We start from the raw sequence: 20,643 nt of genomic DNA, 5'->3' as shown, positions 1-20,643 counted from the left end.
TTTAACGAATTAGTGCCAACTGAGAATCTTTTTTTTTTTTGTTCCTACATTGGCACTTTATGGTTTGTTGTTATACTTTAACCTTTGAGTTATTTTGTTTTTCTTTCCTCGCCATCCTTCATTTCTGTGCTTCACACTTCACCTTGCTTTCTATTTTTCTATATTCTTCTGTAAATTACGTATGCTTTCAAAACAAATAAGAATGTAGGCTCGAAATATCTGTGAGAAATTCAAGTTTGCACTGCTCCGCAAGAAATAATTGTTATTCTCCCATTTCCTAGACCATTAACTCAAGGCTTAGCACAACTCAGGTTGCATTTATGGGGTGTGACTGCTTGGGTACAGTGTAGTGTACTCATAATTGATTGGTCTTTCTTGGTCAGCCTATGTTACAGCATGTGCCCTGTGGATTTCTATACACACTGCAGTGAATTGCATTTCACTGTTCATGCTTGCAGTAACTGTGCATGTCTTAAATTGAACGTTAGCTTTTTAGTCATTAAAAGAACACATTTAGTCATTTTTATTGCATTGTCACTTACTTGCCCTTTCGATTGTTATGTAAAATTTTATACTGCATACCAGTGTGTCACATCTTTTCATTTTTTTATGAAGCACATTTGACATTAAACACAGTAGGATTTCTCTAATTATTACATAGTATTATGGCTCTTTATTATGATTTGGAGGTTATTTCTGTAGCAGTGTACAGATCAGAAGTTTGTTTTTTCTTGCACAACTTGGCTATGTCCCTGTTTTTACACTACATGATGTTGTCTTAGCTTTCCATGGTCCATGATGTTGACTTCACGCTGAATTCGCATTTTGTTTTGAGGTATGCATATTCTTTTAGATGCGAAGCATCATATGGCGGAGCTCAAACCGGTGGTGGTGGTGGTGTGCGGCGTGACCACCCTTACTGTGCATGTGCAAACCCTCTCCACACACCTCCTCCCCACTCCCCCGTCTTCCCTCCCCCTCTACACTCCCCCTCCCATATTTCCCTCTCTCCGTTCCCCCTCTCCACTTACCCTATCCCATTTCCCTCTCTCAACTTATCCTCTCAACCTACCCTTTCCCCTCTCCCCTCCCACTCTGAAACGCGGGCTCGACATACCGAAATGCTGCTTCGCATTGCCTCATGGTCCCCTTTAGCGGGAGATGGTGTGCCCCTCTCCTGTGCAACGCCGCGATGAGCGCCAGCGCATGCGCGTTCCCTCTCTCTCCTCTCCTACTCTCCCCCCTTCGTGCACCTGACGACCGCGTTCCCCGCTCGCCCTGTGAGAATTAACGGCAAGGCTAAAGACACGACACGCATAGCGTTCCTCTTCACGTTCCACGACGTGAGGTCGGTAGCATGCCTAACGAACGCCAACGGAACGCGATCGTGCAAGTGCTCCGGCTTCACATCGCCTCATGGTCCCCTTTAGCGGGAGATGGTGTAATTTTTTCACTATCTTTCTCGTTAGTGTGCATATTCAGAATTAAGTTCGGCAAACATTTCATTGCTCTGGAAATTTTCGCACCCAATGTAGCCTTTCCACTGTTATGCAATAACTTTCTTCACTCTCTCTCTCTTCAGAACTGACGCATCAAATGACAGAAGCCGGATTTGACCTCAAGCTTCCCGATGGTGCCACAGCCAAAGTTTTAATTAGCACCATTCATCAAAACCTAAACAAGTTGGACCCTGAACTGCATTGTGAGTTTTGATTTCTTCAAGTGCAGTATTTCAAAACGAGCACTGCAGCTTTGATCTATTGTAGTAGTTGTTAGAGAACCAATATCGTAACTGAAGAAACTGACAGGACATTTTCAATTTATTCTTGCATTTCATATTTCTTATTGTATGACATTCCCACCTCTAGTTCGGTACATTGAATAGTCTGCAACTACGTAAAGGATGGATGATGCTAGGGGTGCTCACCGTTTATGTTTCAAAGCTTTGTCCACTTATACTGCCTGAATCTGATTATCGAGAGCTCCGTAAATAAAATGCACAGGTTAAGTAAAGTTACCGTGGCCATGTTGCTCAGATGATAGGGTTGATGATAGTGAAGTTACGTGCCATTGAAACTAAAGCTCACATGGCTAAGAGACCACCGTCAACCCTTTATGTAAAAGCGAGTCAGACTTCCCGCTCATCCAGTGAAATTCACCGTAACAATCCATCTGTTTTGCTGTGAGTATCACATGTGCTGTTGGACTTGGTTTCACTTGAGTTCATGCGACGAAGATGATCAAGCTGGTTTGAAGTCGCAGTTCCATGCCTTTGAGGCTGTATGGAGAAAAGTGCTAGGCATCTCTAACACTTTATGCATAGTTTGTTTTGGTGAAAGAAAAATGGGGTCAGGGAAATATAAAAGGGAACCTGTGATATTATACGGATTATTTCTTAAAGAATAATAATCTGATAGACGAGGTGGCTGGCACATGTAGATACCACGCTATAATAGCTTCCTGAACTCTCTTTGTAGTATATCTTTTCCACGTAAGGAAGCACAGATTGTAGCTTGAACCCATATTTGATAGTTTTGATTATCATTTCTTGTTCCGCCCCTGCTACCCCTGCAACGAAGTGAATGAGAAGGAAAACGAGTGTGGAAAATGTGGCATTTCAAACCTATTGTGCATCCAATCTAGTTCAAATTCAATATATGTGTGTACATTGTGCAATGCATATTGCTTGGTTTCTGGCTTCTTATGCTCCGCCTGTCGTGCCTCTTTGCCTTGCTCAGTGAAACAGAAGCTTCAGCAGAACCACCTGACCGCAATCCGGCACTCGCGCTGGTTCGAGGAGAATGCCCACCACTCAAGCATCAAGGTGCTGATCCGCATTCTGCGGGACTTGCGGAACCGCTTCGAGGGCTTCCAGCCACTTACACCGTGGATTATTGACCTTCTTGTAAGGGGCCATGCACACCTCTCTTGAATGTGGTCATTGGACTTGGGTGTGTTCCAGTACTCACTGTAGACGACTAAATAGACGGCTAAGTGGGCAGTGACCATCGTAAGCCCCATTCCAATTCTCGCGTAGCCGGCAAAGTAGACAGCTTCGAAAAGACGGCATTCATTGGAGACAAAAACGATGCAGGCTACTTTTCTGTGCAAACAAGATGCGGCTCAGCAAAATGTCGTAATGGTCGTCTGCACACAAGCAGACGCTTTTTCACGAGCTCAATGTAAGCTACATTCAACTTTTTTAGATTTGAACACGAAAGAAGTTAAGGAAATAACAATTATGTTTGTTTTTCTTAGCTTTCTCTTAACGTTAGGTGGCGTCTTATCGCACAGACATCATCCAGACGTGTTCAATTTCTCTGGAGTCCTGGGGCTAGATGCTGTCTTCTAAGCTGTCAGTGTAGACTGTTTACGAGGCTGTCCAGGATAGGAACACAGCCCTAGATGAAAGGAATAGGGGATGACCTTTGGCTTGTCTCATTGCTTGTCTTGGCAAGAACCTGACGAAAATATATTTCGTCAGGTTGTCGCCGATCAGTGGCCACCCACAGCATCTGGCATTGGGTCGTAGCAGTTCACTTTGCAAGTGCACACATAGTGCAGCAGTGCGAAAAATATGGCTAGTGCAGAGCCTAGCGTCCTCACTGCATGCTTATTTGAAAACAAATGATAGGAACAAAGCAATTTTGTGTCTTGGTTTGAAATGTTCTGGTCTTCTGTTTTCTCTTTAACACACAGTACGAGACAAGTGGGAAAGAGCAGAGGCAGTCTGTTTGACTTGTCGGCATTTGGAAAAAAGAAAGAAGCCTGCTTGAAAGCTTCTTAGCCTGTCTTCACACTTTTGCATGACTGGCCAAGCTGCCCAGTTTTTGCGTGCTTAGGTATTTGGGCTCAGGATGCACTAACTTGTTATCTCTGCCCATGCTGTCAATTTATTATTTCCTAAACATAAAACTCGTGAAAATGTGTTTCTATGTACAGCATTTGTCATGTTTAGGACGTAGGCTATGATTGACACATTTTATAAGCTATGGAAGGAGCAGCTCCTTTCAAAACTGTACTCCGTACAAGCGGCTGATGCAGTTGAGCACATCAGATAAATCATCTACAATGCTTAATTTTCAGGCCCATTATGCCATCATGGTCCACCCAAGCAGACAGCCTCTGCCAATCAATATTGCTTTCAGGTAAATGAATTTTTCCCTCTACCTTGCTTTTCTTAGTCAAATATGGTGGATACGTAGTTTAACTGTATTATAATGAAATCGCATCTGGCACAAAGGCACCCTTATATGTCTGACATTCCATATGCAGTTAAACCTGGATATAACAAAATTGACAAATTCCCGAAAAAATTTGTTATAAAAAGGTTTTCATTATATCCAGTTTCAGCATGAAACACAAGGGGAATTGGAAGGCAGAGCTCATCCAAAACATTTATTTAGCAGCAAAGAACGGTGTTGTTTTGCTCTATTGCTTGTTTGTGAGGAATGGCAATACTGAACATTCGTAGGACATCAATACAATGCTGCTCCGTCACCGTCTTGCCATGGCCTCCGAGATTGGCTCCGGCAACACGCCGTCGCGTTGCCAGAGCCAATTTCGGAGGCCACGGTCTTGCGAACCCGCAGCGCGTCGCAAGACGGCAAAGTGCGTGACGACAGTGACGAGTCAACCTCCAAAGATCCGTCGTTCTTGCCATGGTCGTGGACAGTTTCCACCAGTGCCTGATCTGACATCTCTTTGGTAGTGACAACACAGCTGTTGGCATTAAAAAAAAACGCAAAAGCTGCACGTCGTCAGGGGCTGCTCCATGCACGCGCAATGAAACCTCGTACGTGCTCACGGCGTTGAAAACGAAGAGGGAACTTTACATGCGGCGCGAACTCGAAGCATAACGACACGGAGCAAGGATTTTTTTTTTAGTGGCATCACCTGGGGTCACGTTAACAAAGTCAGTGATGCTACCACTGCACCAAACTGCGCCCAAGTGCCCTGGCTGCTATGTCCTGCTACATTTCCTCAAAATTTGGCGAGTCTGCGGCCTAGAGTCTGCTCCGTCTTTCAGAAACGAGGCTAACTGCTTGAGGCTCCCCCGACATCGCGGTGCACCTGCGTATGACGCAATCCGAGCCAAGCCAGACTGGGCCTAACATCGTTGTTAGGCCCAGTGACGGTGGCCTACAATGAATGTTTCGTGCAAAGGTTCTAGCAAAGTACGTTCATCAAGCAGCAAAGGCATGCCGAACGGTAATAGTCAGCACCTTGAGCTTTCTCCTCCAACTCTCCACAATCTCATAAATCTGGAGGCATCTGCTAGGGCCTGCATCATTTTTTTTGTCAGTAAAAAGTTATTACATTGTGTTCGAAGGGGCCCAGAAATGTAACACAAGTTTCAGAAAATTTCATTGAGGCATTGTGGCAAATATACAAAATAAAACTGAAATTTTTAATTTCACTCTCACATCCGGTGCAAAGTTCAGTCGTGATACAGTCGAACCCGGGTATATCGAACTCGCCAAGTTAGATATATGGCATAATTCGATATAGGCCCGCTATAGGATTTTGACACAAAGGCACATAACAATAAGAAAAGTACTTTATTAATATGGTGGCTTACTTGCGTGCCCTACTTTGGAACAAAATAGTCCTGGATTTTCTTCTGTGTTAACGACTTCGCTGCCTGCGACAGCACACACGCCTCCACGTTGTCCAACGAGTCGGAGCAGCTGAGGCTGCAACCTTCCGCATTCACGCAATAGCGCCGGACCAACGCAAGTGCACTAATCACTTCGGAGGATGTAGGCAATGGGCCATCGTCAATTTCCTTATTGTTGTCGCTTTGGCTCGTGGTCGGCACGACGTCTGCAACGTAGTCCTCATCTTGTAGCTCACCCATGATGGCGACATCATCGTCCGCACAGACGAACTCGTCGAATGTCGATCCGTCAATAGCTCCCGGGAACTCTGCCAGCTCGCTCCAAACTTCGGCGGAAACACCTGCGGTGTTTTCAGTGCTGTCATCGGAATTTGGGGTGTCATCACCAGGCATGCGGAAGCCGGCACGCCTAAAGCAGTTCTGGATCGTCTCCTTCGTGACATCTGCCCACGATCTACTCAACATAGAAAGAGCTCCGAGCAAGTCGATCTTAAGCTCCCTGCCGACACGAAGGTTCACAGAGCACCAACAGGCAACACCACCAGCACGGACCACGCTGAATGAGGACTCGAGGAAAACAGGCAGCAGCAGGCACACAAGCATAAAGAAAGAAAAAATGGCGCTCACTTCTACCGCCTCTGTACCTCGGAGAAAGCACGACGGCCTCTGATTGGCTGTAAGCGCTGCGAGCGGGCCAGGATCATTTCTTGCAGGGGGGTGTTCGCCCGTGCACAACCGGGTCTAAACCACTTTTTCTAGGGTGGCGCCGGCAGTTTTCCCCGCCACCGCGAAGGAAAGCCAACTTGCTGGGGCACTTTTGAGGCACATGGAGTTTGATATATCGGTTGTCGTTGCTATTTTCGTTCGATATAACAGTAACTTTTGCTATATATTCTCAATGTAAATTTACCGTGTTTAGAAATTGTTCGATATACGGGATAATTTGATATAAACGGGTTCGATATAGTCGGGCTCGACTGTATATAAAATTGAAACTTTAACCTTCATTTGCTCTACTAATCACATTCTTGTGATGGTGAAATTAAAGATGATCTGGTCGTTCAGTTTGGTGTTCTGTTACACCCAATGCTAAATGATGCCATCTTTTGCCTGCAGGCGTGTATTGCAGCTGTTGGCTGCGGGTTTGTTTCTGCCCGGCTCTGCTGGTATACCGGACCCTTGTGATGGAGGAGGCACCTTCCGAGCACACACTGTTATGAGCCTCGAGCAACAGGTAGGCAGGCATGCATGGACTGATGGAGTTTGTGGTACTTGGTTGATGCGACTAGGCTTTGCAGCTATTCACACCGTTCTTGATAGTGCACAGAAATGATTTTTTAATAGTATTCATATCTTCATTATAGCAGTCATCACTATTAATGACAAAATCCATAGACATCTACAGGACTGTTATCAGGACTGGTAATCTTTTTCGCTACAGCTATTGGTTTATACCGTATTTACTCGCATAATGAACCCACCCCCCACTTTGGTCCTCAAAAGAAAAATCAAATTTTTAATGTATTTATATGTTCATGTTATTTCAGTGTGATTGCCAGTGTCTTTGGCAAACGAAACAACATTAAATCAAGCCATTATATCTCAAAACAAACGCCGCAATACAAGTCAAAACATAGTTTAACGACCATGCCAAACAGTTGGCAGCAGTGCGAACGACGCGGGTCAAGGTTTAAAAGTTGTGCCTTTTGTGGCAGAGTGTCATCTGTCAAATGCAGAAGAAACCTCTTTGCTTACAGCTAGGCTTGTGCGAATAGTAAATCTTAGGTTTGAAGCGAATAGTGATTTGGTCGAATAATATCAAATCAAATTTGAATAGTATATATCACATATTATTTTTTTTAAACGTGCATGTTTGTCATGATCCAGCTAACCGGCACAATATTTTTTATAATTGAAACAAGGCATGTGCAAATGTCATTCTTTTTGGTTCAAAGGGAAAGTGGAAGCAACTTTGAACAGTAGCAGGATTTTACTTTCGGTAGAATGCAAGTGATAACCTGTAAAATACGTTACGTTTTTAAATTGACTATACTTAGAGCATATAAGCCGGTATAACAAGCTTTTAAACTTTAAAAATGATGAATCGATGTGAGGGCAATAAGTTCATTTTAAGGGGGGACGCGGCTTTCGTATCGCGAAAAATGGGAAAAAAAATCGATTTTTTGAAAATCACATTTTCAGTTTCTGTAGCCCTTTTTATATCCGATTCCAAAATATCTTCCCCGAAAACCGCGTAGAAGTGCTATAAAAAAATTGTTGCGCCTGCCGAGGTGGCGAAAATTATTGGGGAAATCGCAAAAAAACACTGATTTTCAAAAAATCATAGCTCCGCAACGACGCCACCGGGCGCCGATATCTTGGGCTCATCGGAAAGCGCATTTCTCCGTCTTCAAATTCCCCGCCGCAGCTGGCTCCTCCCTTCGGAAACAAGCGCACAAAAAGCAAATGTTCGAAGGTCGTTTCGAGCCCTCCGATTGGCTGCGTCCGCCATGTTGCCCCAGTGCGCCTCGCCATTGGTCCGATGCTCGCTCCGGGAGATCGTCGTCTGCAGCTCGTGCGTCTCGAGCTCACGGCTGTCGAAAGTCGCGCTACTTCGTTGCGTGTTCGCAATCGCTCTGTGTTCACGGCTCGACGATAACTTTGAACAAGAACTACGTTTTAGTTTGGAGCTACTAGCGGAAGCTCGGTGGGATTACGATGGCGCGCCGCACTCGTAGCGAACATCGCAAACGCGCGTCTCGGACCGACTTTCTAGCGTTGACTCGTCGGATCCGTGGTTGGAGGTTCTGCTTATGCGCACTTCGGACGTCGTGACGAAGATGATCGCAGGACGACTCTTTGTACTCGCGACCACGCATTACGTACTTTGAAACATCGGGCACCGCGGCCGGCGCGTCTACTGCTCGGAGTTGTCACTAGGCCTAACTCCGCTCACGGCGTTGGCACGCGAGACGAACCTCGAACTTTGCGGGCAAGAGCAACGCGTTAGCGGATTCGCGGCCGTGTGCTTCTTCGCAAGGAACGAAGCGCTTCCCCCGCCGGCTTCTCGGTACAGCGGATGGTCATTTTACGCATCGGCAGCGGACCCCACTGCCAAGCTCTTCGCGCAGCGGGCGCGCGTCGGCGTCCCGCAATGCAAGGCCAAACACGTTGCGCGCCTATTTTTCGTTGCCGCACCTAGGCATATTGCGCATCATCACCGAATGCCGCCACCCAGCACATCGCGTACTGACTTCCCCGACTATGCGGCCGAGCACTTAGAGGTGAAATAAAGCACTGTTGATGCAATTTAGGCGCGCTTGGAGCCGTGCGTGGTATCGCCGTAAGCGCTCATGAATCATCTGAAAAAATAAAAGCCTCGCAGAAAACCGTGTCCGCGACCGGGTGAATGATGAAGCGCATCGCAGGCGACTTTTACAAATTAGCTTGACGAGTGAAACAGGGAGATGAATTCATATCTGCCCAGTTCACGTCTTGAATAAACTGCTGAGGAATTCCTATTCCACCAATGTCTTGGCCATAACTGCCTGTTATTTAGGAGGAAGTGATAGGTTGCCATGATGAGAGCCGCTTTTAGTATCCTATAAAAATGATTCAATGATCAATTGCAATCAAGACTGTTAATTATGTTAATGAGAGCATGAATACAAGAAAGTTGGCAAATCATCATAGTACATGACCTACTTGAATTACAATATCTTGTTTTTTGTCATGTCTATTACACCACTTCATAACTTCGTTTAAAATTCATGCTACATGTTCTTTGTATATCAGAAAAGGATTTTAAGAAAAAAGAAAGAAAACAAAGGCACAACCGATGAAAGGCCACATGTGCAGGAGGTCCAGCCTTATAAAACACCTTAAAGATCACAATCTTCTTGTGTTTTAGAGAAGCAAGGCACCTCAAACTAAAGACAGGGCACTCAAGAAAGTGCACATTACGAAGGACTCAAAAGATTACGACCCCTGTGCCTTTTGATGAAGTAATATCGTTGGTACAACTTTAAAAGCCGTTTTCTCAAAACGACTTTTCTTGCTTCCTGCTTTGCTTGTTCCGCTGATTTCTCACTGACCGCTGGGTCTATTTCAGTTCCATTTTTTGTTCTATATTCCTTGAAGCACAGTTCAGGGCGTGACATTCTTGCTTTTTCAGTATGGCGTTTTGATAATTAGCTATTTGACGAGTTGCACGAAGCCTCGATGCCTGTTGCGCAGTCACCTCATGAAAAATGAAAACTAAAAAAAATTTTGTTGCAAATAAAAAAATCTAAGAATGTCACGCCCGCAATCAGACATCTTAGAATGCATAGCACTTTGAACGAGTTTCCTATCGCATTTTTTAAGCGAGTCAGACTCGGAACAAGAGCAGAAGGTGAAATATATTGTAAATCAAAAAGTTGCAAAGATATATTCATGAAATTTCTACAGTAGCATTAAAACAACATTTCAAATAAGTGTGCCAATTTTCATCAAAATCCATGAAGAAATAAGAAAGTTGGTACCGAAAGCCACGTCCCCCCTTAACTTGAAGTGGGGCTTTGCGGCAGTGCAGGTTTCCCCTGGATGGGTGTATTCACGGTGTAGTACCCCTCCACTGCAGTGAAACCACTTTTACATGTGGGGTTACATACGGTTTATATATGTCTATTCGTTCATTTCAAATACTTCAAAATTAAGAATAATTTAGAATATTCGTTCGAATATTCGAAGTGCTCGAATGTTCACACAAGCCTACTTATAGCGCCATGCATGCACAGCTGCATGCAAACAAAGCAAAAAACAAAGCGCAACGTGCACCCGCAACGTGGAACATTAACGTGTGTGCGCCGCCATCTGTCACTGCTGCTTTGTGAACTTCATTGGACGCCTGCTGTATAGGGTACGTTCGGCCGGTATGCTAGCTACACGACCGATTTTAAACTTAAAGATGGTCGAGCATGCACTCTAATATGGGAACCATGCGGCTGGACGACACTTCAGCATCAATCCGGTGTGCGTATGTTACTGGAGAAAACAAGAGGATGAGCTTCGGGCTACAAGAAACAATCGCGCATTTCGCGGGCCAAAACAAAGAAGGTTTCCTCTTGTGGAGAGTGAAGTTCTCGAATAGAGGCTTTGTAGTGAGGGATGTGCAGTGTCCCACTAAATGATTCAAACCCACGCGTGGGCCACGGCCATGAAGCAAGGCATTTCTGCCACTGACTTCAAGGCCGGCAGCGGTTGGACAACAAGATTTATGCGCCAAAATGGGCTGTGCCTTAGGAGGCGCACAACGTTATGCCAGCGGCTGGCGGCCTACTGTGAAATTAAGGTGCAGAATTTTCACCACTTCCTTTTCCAAATCCACCTGGAATAAAAGTTCCTTCTTTCCCACATTGGGAACACCAATCAAACTGCCCTGAACTTTGATATGTCGCGAAGCAGCACGGTGGTACTGAAAGGTTTGAAAAGTGTACACCTGAGGACAACGGGTGCCGAGAAGCAGCATTGCACAGTGATGTTGGCGATTACTGCTGATGGCAGGAAGCTGCCCCCATTCGTAGTTTTCAAGAGGAAGACGCTTCCTAGGAACGCCCTTCCCGCCGGCATCCACGTCCGTGCTCAGGAAAAGGGCTGGATGTTGGCGGAACTGATGGTGGACTGGCTGAAGACAGTTTTGGAACGACGACGGGTGCTCGTCTTCTGCCGGTGCTGCTCATTGTCGACAGCTTCCGCGGCCATCTTGAGGAGGGCATCTGGAGCCGCATGAAGGAAATCCGCACTGTGATCCCCAGTCCTTTCTGCCTGGCATCCTTTCTGCAGAATCTTGACGTACGTTTCCATCAACAAACCTTTTAAGGACAACGTGCGGCGGCTATGCATGGAGTAGATGGCCAACGGAAACCACAACCCGACTTCAGCAGGTAAAACAAGGAGGCTGTCGATCGAGATGCTTGGATTCTTGAGGCGTGGAGCCAGATTCCGAGTGATATGATTGTCCACAGCTTCAAGAAGAATGGCATCTCCAACAGCCTGGGCGGCATAGAAGACAATGCGTTGTGGTCTAACGAGACAGCAGCAGCAAGCGACATAAGTGAGGAGGACAGTGACGGCGATAGTTGCGAGTAGGAGCTCCAAAAAGTGGTCTCTTGGTGGCATCAATAAGAAAAATTTGTTTTGCATACATTGCATGCAGGCTTTTACCTTTAAGCAGGTGACGTTTTGATAACGAGCTTCACCATCATGCGAAATTTCAGCTCTTGTAACTCTCGCAATTTTTCTCTCCTGCGTAATGAACCCTCCCCCCAAACTGGCGTCTACTTTTCTGAAAAGAAGGTGGGTTCATTAATACGGGAGTAAATACGGCATGTTGGTTTCACTATAACTAGGTTATGCTGCTTAGACTGAACAATGTCGAGTCTCTTTAATGGTTTTAAAACATTTCTTTCTTCCAGGATTTGGTCTGTCTGACTGCCCAGAACCTGTTGCGCATTCTTTCCCATGGAGGGTACAAAAGTATCCTGGGAATCGGTGGACCAAAAAGTAAGCTTGACTTTGCTTGCTTGCTTTGTGAATTTTGTTGCATACTGTAAAACATACACCAAAATCTGGAGTGAGAAAAATTTTGTTGTGTGCAAAATAGAGCATTTCCAGAATGACAGTCATAACCGCTCAATTCTTGACAAAAGCTCACTATAGAAGGGGCTGTATATTCAGCCAGTTGCTTTCACACTGAGTGTGGCATGTACCAACTAGCCCCACGACGAGTTCTAAATTATGTTTGCGATCACCAGCGTGAGATTTTATAGGAACCAGCTCTGGACATGTAAATGTCTACAGGCGTCTGTGTTCCTGAGTGTGCTTGGTATTGAAAATGTTACACCCCCCGATCCTAATGCAAGATGTAAAGCCTGCCATGGGAGGAGTTCACAATAGGTCCCAGACATAGAAAGAGATGTGACCCTGCCAAAATTATATGTCCCCCCGTTCTTGCGACGACCTGTATTTGACGACAAATCGGTTTGGTCCCGGCAAAACCCCCAGAGAAATACAGTGAAACCTCGTTAAAAGGCCCCTAAACCACCCAGCAGTTGAAATTTAGTTGAGGTGAGGAAGTTGTGCTCGAGTTTACAACGAACACGTAGCCGTGAGAATTTTTCGAAACGGTGCCGTGATAGCGGAGTTACACGCGTTTGATGATCGAAACGCGACGATCGCTTCTTTCCCTCTTTCCTACGTTACCCTCTTCCAAAACCGCTTTGCCCTCCTCGCTGAATGCCCCTCCTAATCTAGCGTGGCATACGTCACCGCTGACGCGCTGTTCGAGACAGCGTCTACTTCCGGTTGCCGCGACTCCGGCGACTCCGACGCTCCAGCTCGCCGTCAACTCTGTGTGGTATCTGGGTGCACTGTTCGTTGACTAACCGCTGTTGCTGCCGTGCCGGCCCGTGCCCCTACAAATCGTGCCGGTATGGACCCTGTGTTGCGCGCACGCCTTCAAAGGATCGCCAACGTGATGGGACCCGTACGGGGACACGCCGTGCCAGACCACCTCGGCTCGAGATGAGTTCACGGAGCTCATCAAACCGCAAGGCGTGGATGTGTAATTACGCTAGCGACTTGGCGGTTGCGTTTTAGTCTGTCTGGCATTAAAGAAAGCGTCGCGTAAAACCAAATAAAATGTCCCCAAGCTGGCGCCAGGTCAAGTGGCGCCAGCTATGGAGGATTAGAAACAACTAACAAACGCGTAATCTATGTCCTCCGAGCATTCGGAAGCGCCCTTCTCGACTCGCTAAGCCTACAGCATCGATTATTTGAGTATGGCTCTCCAAAACGGGGCTGAATCGGTACGAATACTTTGCTGTCGAAGCATAAGGACATGAATCTAAAGCAAATGGAAGCATCAGTTAGGAGCTTACACGCTACAGAGCACACGGCGGCCACTTGATAGACTCGAGGTGGACGACAACCGCTTTTGGCACTGCGGCCATGTTTTTCGGAGGCTTGCCGGCGTAGCTTGCCGGCGTAGCTTGCCGGCGTAGCTTGCCGTGCAAGTTGGACTGCTGTTGCGCGTGCGGCTACGGCCGACGTTCTGCGACACCGCGCCGTTGCGGCAGGCTTGCCGCTAGCGTGAGCGGGCCCTTACGGGCTGCAGATGTCGATTCGCAAGCGGCAACACGACCAAGAACAGCAAGGTGCGCACGAACAGCTGTTTGCAGAGTAACCGGAAGTCGTCGGTTGTCGTTCGGCCAATCGCAAGCATCGAAACTGATAACGTCATAGTTTCACTGGTGATGTCACACATGTCAGTGGCGGGAATGGCGGGGACCGGAAAGGAGAAGCTATTGTTTTTTCGAAATTGTGGCGCGCCCGCGACCTGTAGCACTGCGGCGTGTGGCATCGTTGATCGCGACGGCATTCTGCACGCGATGCGCTTGTTTACTTGAAATGTTTGGGAAAATGTCGGAGGGGGTTTAGGGGCCCTTTAATACGTACCTGATGGGAATGCGGCATAACTACGTACTAAACGGTAGTACGCATTAACCAGCAAGTGCAAATTTACGTCTCCTGATGTGCGCCATCACCGCCAACATAGAAATAAACACAGTACCACCGCAGATATTGCCTTAAGTACCCACCACAACACCTTTTCTTTCTTTTTGTGCGGAAAAGATTCTGGCTCTCGTACGACCGTCCTATAGCACGTGGTGGAGACTCCAAATGCGCATTTCGAAACTATTGCAGGGTCCGCGATACGCAGCGGTTGATAGCGACAGAGCGGACAATATCGGCTCTCTGCAATACATCTGTATGCGTCTGCATCGCGATCTGCCACTAAGCGAAAACTGACCAGTTTCGTTGAAACACTGTACGGCCGCGTGGAGCCGATCGTCCCTGGCTAGTTGCGTGCAGCGCGTCGCCTACTCAGCTCACGCCGTCACTGCGGTGCGGGCCTGCTTGCTGTACCGTACACGCTTGCTTGCCGTGTGAATGTTCTCCGCAGCCACTCCGCTCCAACCCGCGACAATTAGCTAGTTGGGTTATCGCAGTGACAACGAGGTTTCGGCAAGCGATGTGCACACCGCATCTCCACGTGCCCTAGCGCTCGGTAGCGGACGGAGGCGCGTTTAGGCCGCCATCTAACAAAAGCGTGCAGTATGGTTACAACAGCTCTACGCTTGCTGTACCGTACGAGCGCTTGGCGTTAAATTGTCAATGCAGCGAGGTTTCTCGGCGCCCGCGACACTGAACTCAGCAACAGTAAGTTGCTTTCGTTTCTGCAAAGCGGCGCGCACTTCAACGCCGTCCCGCACAACGAGGCAACAGTGATCGGCAGCCCAGCGCGCTCATGTTGCCTATCAAAATTGTGAAGTAGGCTTAAGGTAGCGCTACGCCACACGCGTGCCCGAGCAGATAGCTGAAGGTGATAGGGGTGCCGGCGATAAGTCATACTGGCGCGCGATCGTCGGCGGCCACCATCACGCCTTGGTTCTTTCCCGATGCTTATCCGCAAAGGCGTCGCCACAATCGCGCGGAGGTTGGAATCATTGATCGACCGCTCTCTGCGATTCTAGAAAAGATAGAAGACCTTTTGCGGCACATTTTGGCGTCGGCAAGTTCAGCGGCGCTGTAAACATTTATGGCAGAAAAAGTTATCGCGGTACGCGCAGGTACGCACTAACAGGTAGGCATAGGACGAACCATTACGGCTTAAGCGGTCAGCGAATGCATTTATCTCTATGAGACTCGGTAGGGGATTCGTCGCAACTACGTTTTAACCGTTAGTACGTTTAAAGCGGGTACGTATTAACGAGGTTTGACTGTAATGCATCAAAAATCTTGATTATATGACGCAATTTTACGCCGATCCCACCTCATGCGATGCCCCTCCGGCACCGTCTGAGAAAAAAAAATGTATTTATTCACATCTAATGCGCACCCAGTTTTTGTGGTTCAAAATAAAAATTCACCTGAATGTAATGATAATGGCTTTTTAATACTGGCATGCCCATATGTTGAGGATTAGAAAGAAAGAGACAGGTTCTATTTGCCTTCATAGAATGGGAAATTTATTCACCTGGCAGTTCATTTGCTGAAGTGATCCAGTTTTCCTGGCCAATCACTTCTGGATAAGCCTCGACCACGTGCATATTCAAGGGCTGTTATCTAGACGAACTTGATCTGCTCAGAGTTGCTTGAGATTGTCGGCAAGGTAGCTTTTGAGGTCCGGACATTTTTCTGGTTTGGCCCGTAAAAACATTTCCTGGTCAACATCTTTCGTTTGCGCTACTCACAGTTAGAGGCCTCAAGCACGCAAAAAGATGCGAAGTAGCTATCTCTGGCGTGCCAAATAACTTCCCCTTGACGTGAACTTTCACAATGAAAGTGGCACACCATCAATAGCTCTTCATGATAATCAGACACAACACGCACAATACAAAGCCTCGCACAAATTAAATCTACTTTAACTCACAACAAAATGCGCTCAGGGGTGCAACAGTTGCGCCAATTCCACTGTTCCTTATTTTTGCACCAAGCTCAGCCAAAACCGTGTAATTTGTTGAAGTTGCGCCACACTGCGCCGAAATGCCCGACTAGCCTCAAAATTTGTCAGGTGCACTAATTTTAGCAAGAAATGGAGGCTGCGTTGGCCACCTGCAGTTTACGCATCATTATCCTCCAATCCAGATGCACTAACCCTAACCCCAACCGCACTGTGAAAAGAAAAAAACATGGAGGATGCTTGATTTCACCTTCAAGACTAGGAGCATAATCGGGTCCCGTGCGCATCGCCCTCTCAATTGCTAGCCTGGCTTTGGTTCTTGGTGCATGCCTCAACTACGCCGTAAGAAACGAACAACTGTACGCGTAACATTGGCCATTTTAAACTATCCTAGAATGCCTACTGCAGGTACAGTTGTTGAGTGTCCACTAGACATAATTCTTCCTCTTGCGAATCAGCGAAGGGCCCACTACGCGTCCATAAGGCAACAGGTGAACCTACAAAGCTGCTCACTTTGTAATGGGTGGCCCTTTTAAAATACCCACTCATTGTGCAATTCACATGTTTTGATAACTGGCGCAATTCTAAGCTTATGCCATGAAATATTATATGTGTTAAGGAAGTCCCTTCCACTACATACCATTCATATAGGAGTGTGTCCAGATAAGATCGAACACGAGGTCCCGGTCACCATTCCCGATTGTGATGAAATTTACTGTAGGTCTAGGCATTACACCCAGAACAATGCTTTCGCAGTTAGTTTTGCGAAAAAAAAAATTTGTTTGCCTGAAAAAAAATATACAACTTTTCGCCGCAAAAAAACGCTTTTCCGCCAAATTCGCGATTTCTGAATTTTGAGCGCACCTAGGGAAAAAACGGTGCACTTCGTCACAATATTTATTCCTCTTAAAGAACAAGTGAAATACAATCTTATGAGTCTATTAATTCCCTTGCTTGTCGAAGCACATTTGAAGAAAAAAATCACGAACTTGGCAAATCGCACAAAATACCTGTATTTCAGGAATTTATTGCTGCAAGCAAGTTAAAGTGAGGATAATAAAAATCGGTACATATTAACTTTGATACTTTCACTCTCTTTTTAAATAATTTGCGTGGTTTTATCGCGCTTCGTTTCACTCTATAATTGAGCTGAAACGTAAGTGATTCACCAAAAACGCCGAATTTTGAAAATGATTTTCTCAAAAAGGCCATTTTTTATTTTTTTTTAAATCCCTCTGATTGAAGTCAAGGACGTCATCTACCATTGTGCAGAAAAAAACGTTGCATTATTTTGGTTGCTAACAACTTATAGTGCGTCAAATGTGACCATGCCAGCCTAGCGGCCGTTTCGTTCGTTATGGGCTGAAACTCGGATATAAGATGCTAAAAATACTTGTACGTGACATAATCACAAATCAGCAGCTCCACACCAACAAATGCACAGCCCGGTATCATGGTTCAGCAAGCTTTGTCTTGCGATCAGCCGCTTGACAAAGCCACAGCAGCGGCCGCTCGATGCTGCGGGCGCTGACATTACATGGGTGCCGCTTCGACTGCGGATGAGCTCCGCTTGCGCGTGAAAACTACGCCCAGAGGACAAACGAGAGAAGGAATGCATCACTGTGAAAGTTAAATGCCGTTAAGTGCCAAATCAGTTTGTGATTTTTTTCTTCAGATGTGCTTCGACAAGCAAGGGAAATAATAGACTCATAAGATTTTATTTCACTTGTTCTTTAAGAGGAAAAAATATTGTGAAGAAGTGCACCGTTTTTTCCCTAGGTGCGCTCAAAATTCAGAAGTCGCGACATTGACGGAAACGTGTTTTTTGCGGCCAAAAGCTGTATATTTTTTTTTTTCAGGCGAACAAAATTTTTTTTCGCAAAACTAACTGCGAAACCATTGTTCTGGGTGTAATGCCTAGACCTACAGTAAATTTCATCACAATCGGGAATGATGACCGGGACCTCGTGTTCGATCTTATCTGGACACCCATAGTGTTTTTTTCCGAAGTAGTTTCAAGCAATAGCGTCACTCTATGGTAGAACACCTGCTTGCCATGCAGGCGGCCTGGGTTCGATTCTCAAACGGAAGCTTTTTATTATTTATTTTATTTGCATCTTTCTCAATTTTTCGGTCATGGACAAGGTGATGATTTTTCGCTCAACCAATGACACCAACACCTGAATTTCTGCAAAACGAGCTCTTTAACACTATTGCGTTAGAAAGGACAGCTGTTCTAAAATTTCCTGGCCTTGTTCTTTCACACGCAGGACACTTTCAAGTTACTTTCGCCACAGCATGCTAGTGCCTTGCTGAAAAGCGTACTAAGATTGGGAAGGCTACTAGTACCAGCTGTCGTTGGACACATCACATTTCGTTCCTTAATTACACACGTGTGCATACGCTGTATAATCGCGAGTACTAGTATGACCGCTGATGTCTAAAGAAATTACTGGTAATCATCCCGAGCTTTGCATGACGTTTCTGCGGCCCTGAGATACAACGAAACAAGAACATGCGCCAGTTTTCTTTTTTTCGACACCCCTACTCGCTCCTGCTTTGCGAATCTCCAGAATTTCGAGGTCACCAGGTTGGCAGGTCCACATTAGCATTTGCAGCATCTGTCAAATGATTTGACAGACACTGCAAATGCTAATGTGGACTTCGTCATTGTTTGGACTGGTGGGGTGGTTCAATACATTGCTTTTATTGAAATAGCAGTGCTCACGTGCACTGTGCACAAGTTAGCTTATGTTGAATGGTTCGTGCATATTTTTTTTCTTTTCTGAAAGTAAGCCTTCTTTGTTACACTTCTCAAAATTTGGGATTTTGTGCTAAAAATGGGTCTCTTTTTTTTTTCCGTAACCCGCTCCAAGTTTGGATTTTCGTGCTCCAAGAGCAACATTTTGCTTCTCCAAAAATTGCTCTAGATACCATTTCAGCGGTTGCACCCCTCTGTACTCTGTCGCCGTCTTATGATGGCAATGACACTGCATCTGACCCTTCTGATGGAAGGCTGTTACCAATGCCAGTTTAAACATCGTGCTCAAATTTCTATGGCAAAGATGCACATTATATCGGACAGTCTTTTTTGCTTTCTTTAAGGTGAGAATAAAAATTCACTCACACCTCCTCCAGTTAAATGCCTGGCTTCCATTTCCTTTAATAGTTACTAACAATAATAATATCTGGTAACGTCCCAAAACCATGATATGATTATGAGGGACGCTTAGTGGAGGGCTCCGGAAATTTCGACCACCTGGGGTTCTTTAATGGTGCACCTAAATCCAAGTACACGGGCTTCAAACATTTTCGCCTCCATCGAAAATGCAGCCGCCGCGCCTTTAATAGTTAAATCTACCTTCCTTGGAGCCGTGTACGTCTGCGCTGCAGGCGAATTCAGGTCTGTGCCCGTTTTTTGGGTAAGACTTTTGGTCACTACAATTGTTCTTAGCTTTTAGATTACACAAGGGTTTTGCGTGGTCCCCTCAGTCGTACAGTTTGGTTCCACTGCAATTTCACTTGGAAAATTGAAATTGAGCTATGGAACAGCACAACTGTCACGTCCTTAGCAGGCGCCTATGAGTAATGTGACTGTTGATGCTGTGCGGGCATGAACCGAGAATTCTTTCAAGCTATGATCTCGTCGAAACTACGCTGGTCCCACATGTTAGTCCCATCTGTTTCTTTCATTTGGGAAAATGTGAATCTCAGTATGTCAAAAATTGTCTTGGAATCAGTAATGCATGAACCAAGATGTGATTGTGTTCGTGCAGTAAAATGTAGCCCTTGCTGCTTTGTAGATGTATAGCACTCAGAGAGTCTTTAGAGAATGCATTGTGTGCCAGCGCATGATGCAGTTGTTGTACTAATGAGCTATGTTTTCTCACTCTTTTACCCATTGCCGCAGAGGTTGATACAGAAACGACAGTGTTGGAAGGAGTTGTGATTACGCCGTTGACACCAGTGTACGAGAAGTTCACAGAGAAGAAAGAGGATGAGGAAATGGATCAAGAAGAAGAGGACAAGATGGAAACACAGGAGCAGTAATCCTGATAAAGAATCGATTTGCACAGCAACATCTCCCATTGGGTTTTGTGCTTTAATGTTTCCCATCATCATCAAGACAGCACTGCTGGCATGATACTTGTATTCTTCAATCCTTGCACCCAAGACCAGAGAAATAAAGTATGCCATGAAATCGATTGAGTGTGTTTTTAATTTTATGAAAGTGTGGTGGTTTAGCAAAAATGTACCGTGTTTACTCGAATCTAACGCGCACCTTTTTTTTTTTCGGCAAAACGAATCGAAAAATTGCATGCGCGTTAGAATCGAGTACCGAAAAAAAAAAAAGAAGCTCGGTTATCGTATTGCCATCGGCATTTCAAAATGGCCGCCTCCTACGCGTTTGGTCAGTTTCGGTCATTTCTGTCATTGTTTCAGTTCGTACGTGTGCTGAGGAGTTTGTCATCCCGTTCTACATTCGCATCGGTGGCATGGAAGTGCCCACTCCAAATAC

General features: G+C 45.9%; 1 protein-coding gene across 1 annotated transcript in view; it reads left to right on the top strand.

Moving 5' to 3' along the window:
• The window catches only part of LOC119393760 (interleukin enhancer-binding factor 2), a 28,561-nt gene extending 8,232 nt beyond the window's left edge, over positions 1–20,329 (top strand). The window contains exons 7-12 of the mRNA XM_037660895.2: positions 1,583–1,702; positions 2,739–2,905; positions 4,087–4,148; positions 6,737–6,854; positions 12,076–12,163; positions 20,035–20,329. Of these exons, the coding sequence (XP_037516823.1) occupies positions 1,583–1,702; positions 2,739–2,905; positions 4,087–4,148; positions 6,737–6,854; positions 12,076–12,163; positions 20,035–20,174 (695 nt within the window). The 3' untranslated portion in view covers positions 20,175–20,329. The remainder of the gene's footprint in view (positions 1–1,582; positions 1,703–2,738; positions 2,906–4,086; positions 4,149–6,736; positions 6,855–12,075; positions 12,164–20,034) is intronic.
• Positions 20,330–20,643: the final 314 nt, after the last annotated feature.

The sequence above is a fragment of the Rhipicephalus sanguineus genome, chromosome 5 (assembly GCF_013339695.2).
Source record: "Rhipicephalus sanguineus isolate Rsan-2018 chromosome 5, BIME_Rsan_1.4, whole genome shotgun sequence".
NCBI lineage: Eukaryota > Metazoa > Arthropoda > Arachnida > Ixodida > Ixodidae > Rhipicephalus > Rhipicephalus sanguineus.
This window is presented reverse-complemented; position numbering and strand designations above follow the sequence as displayed.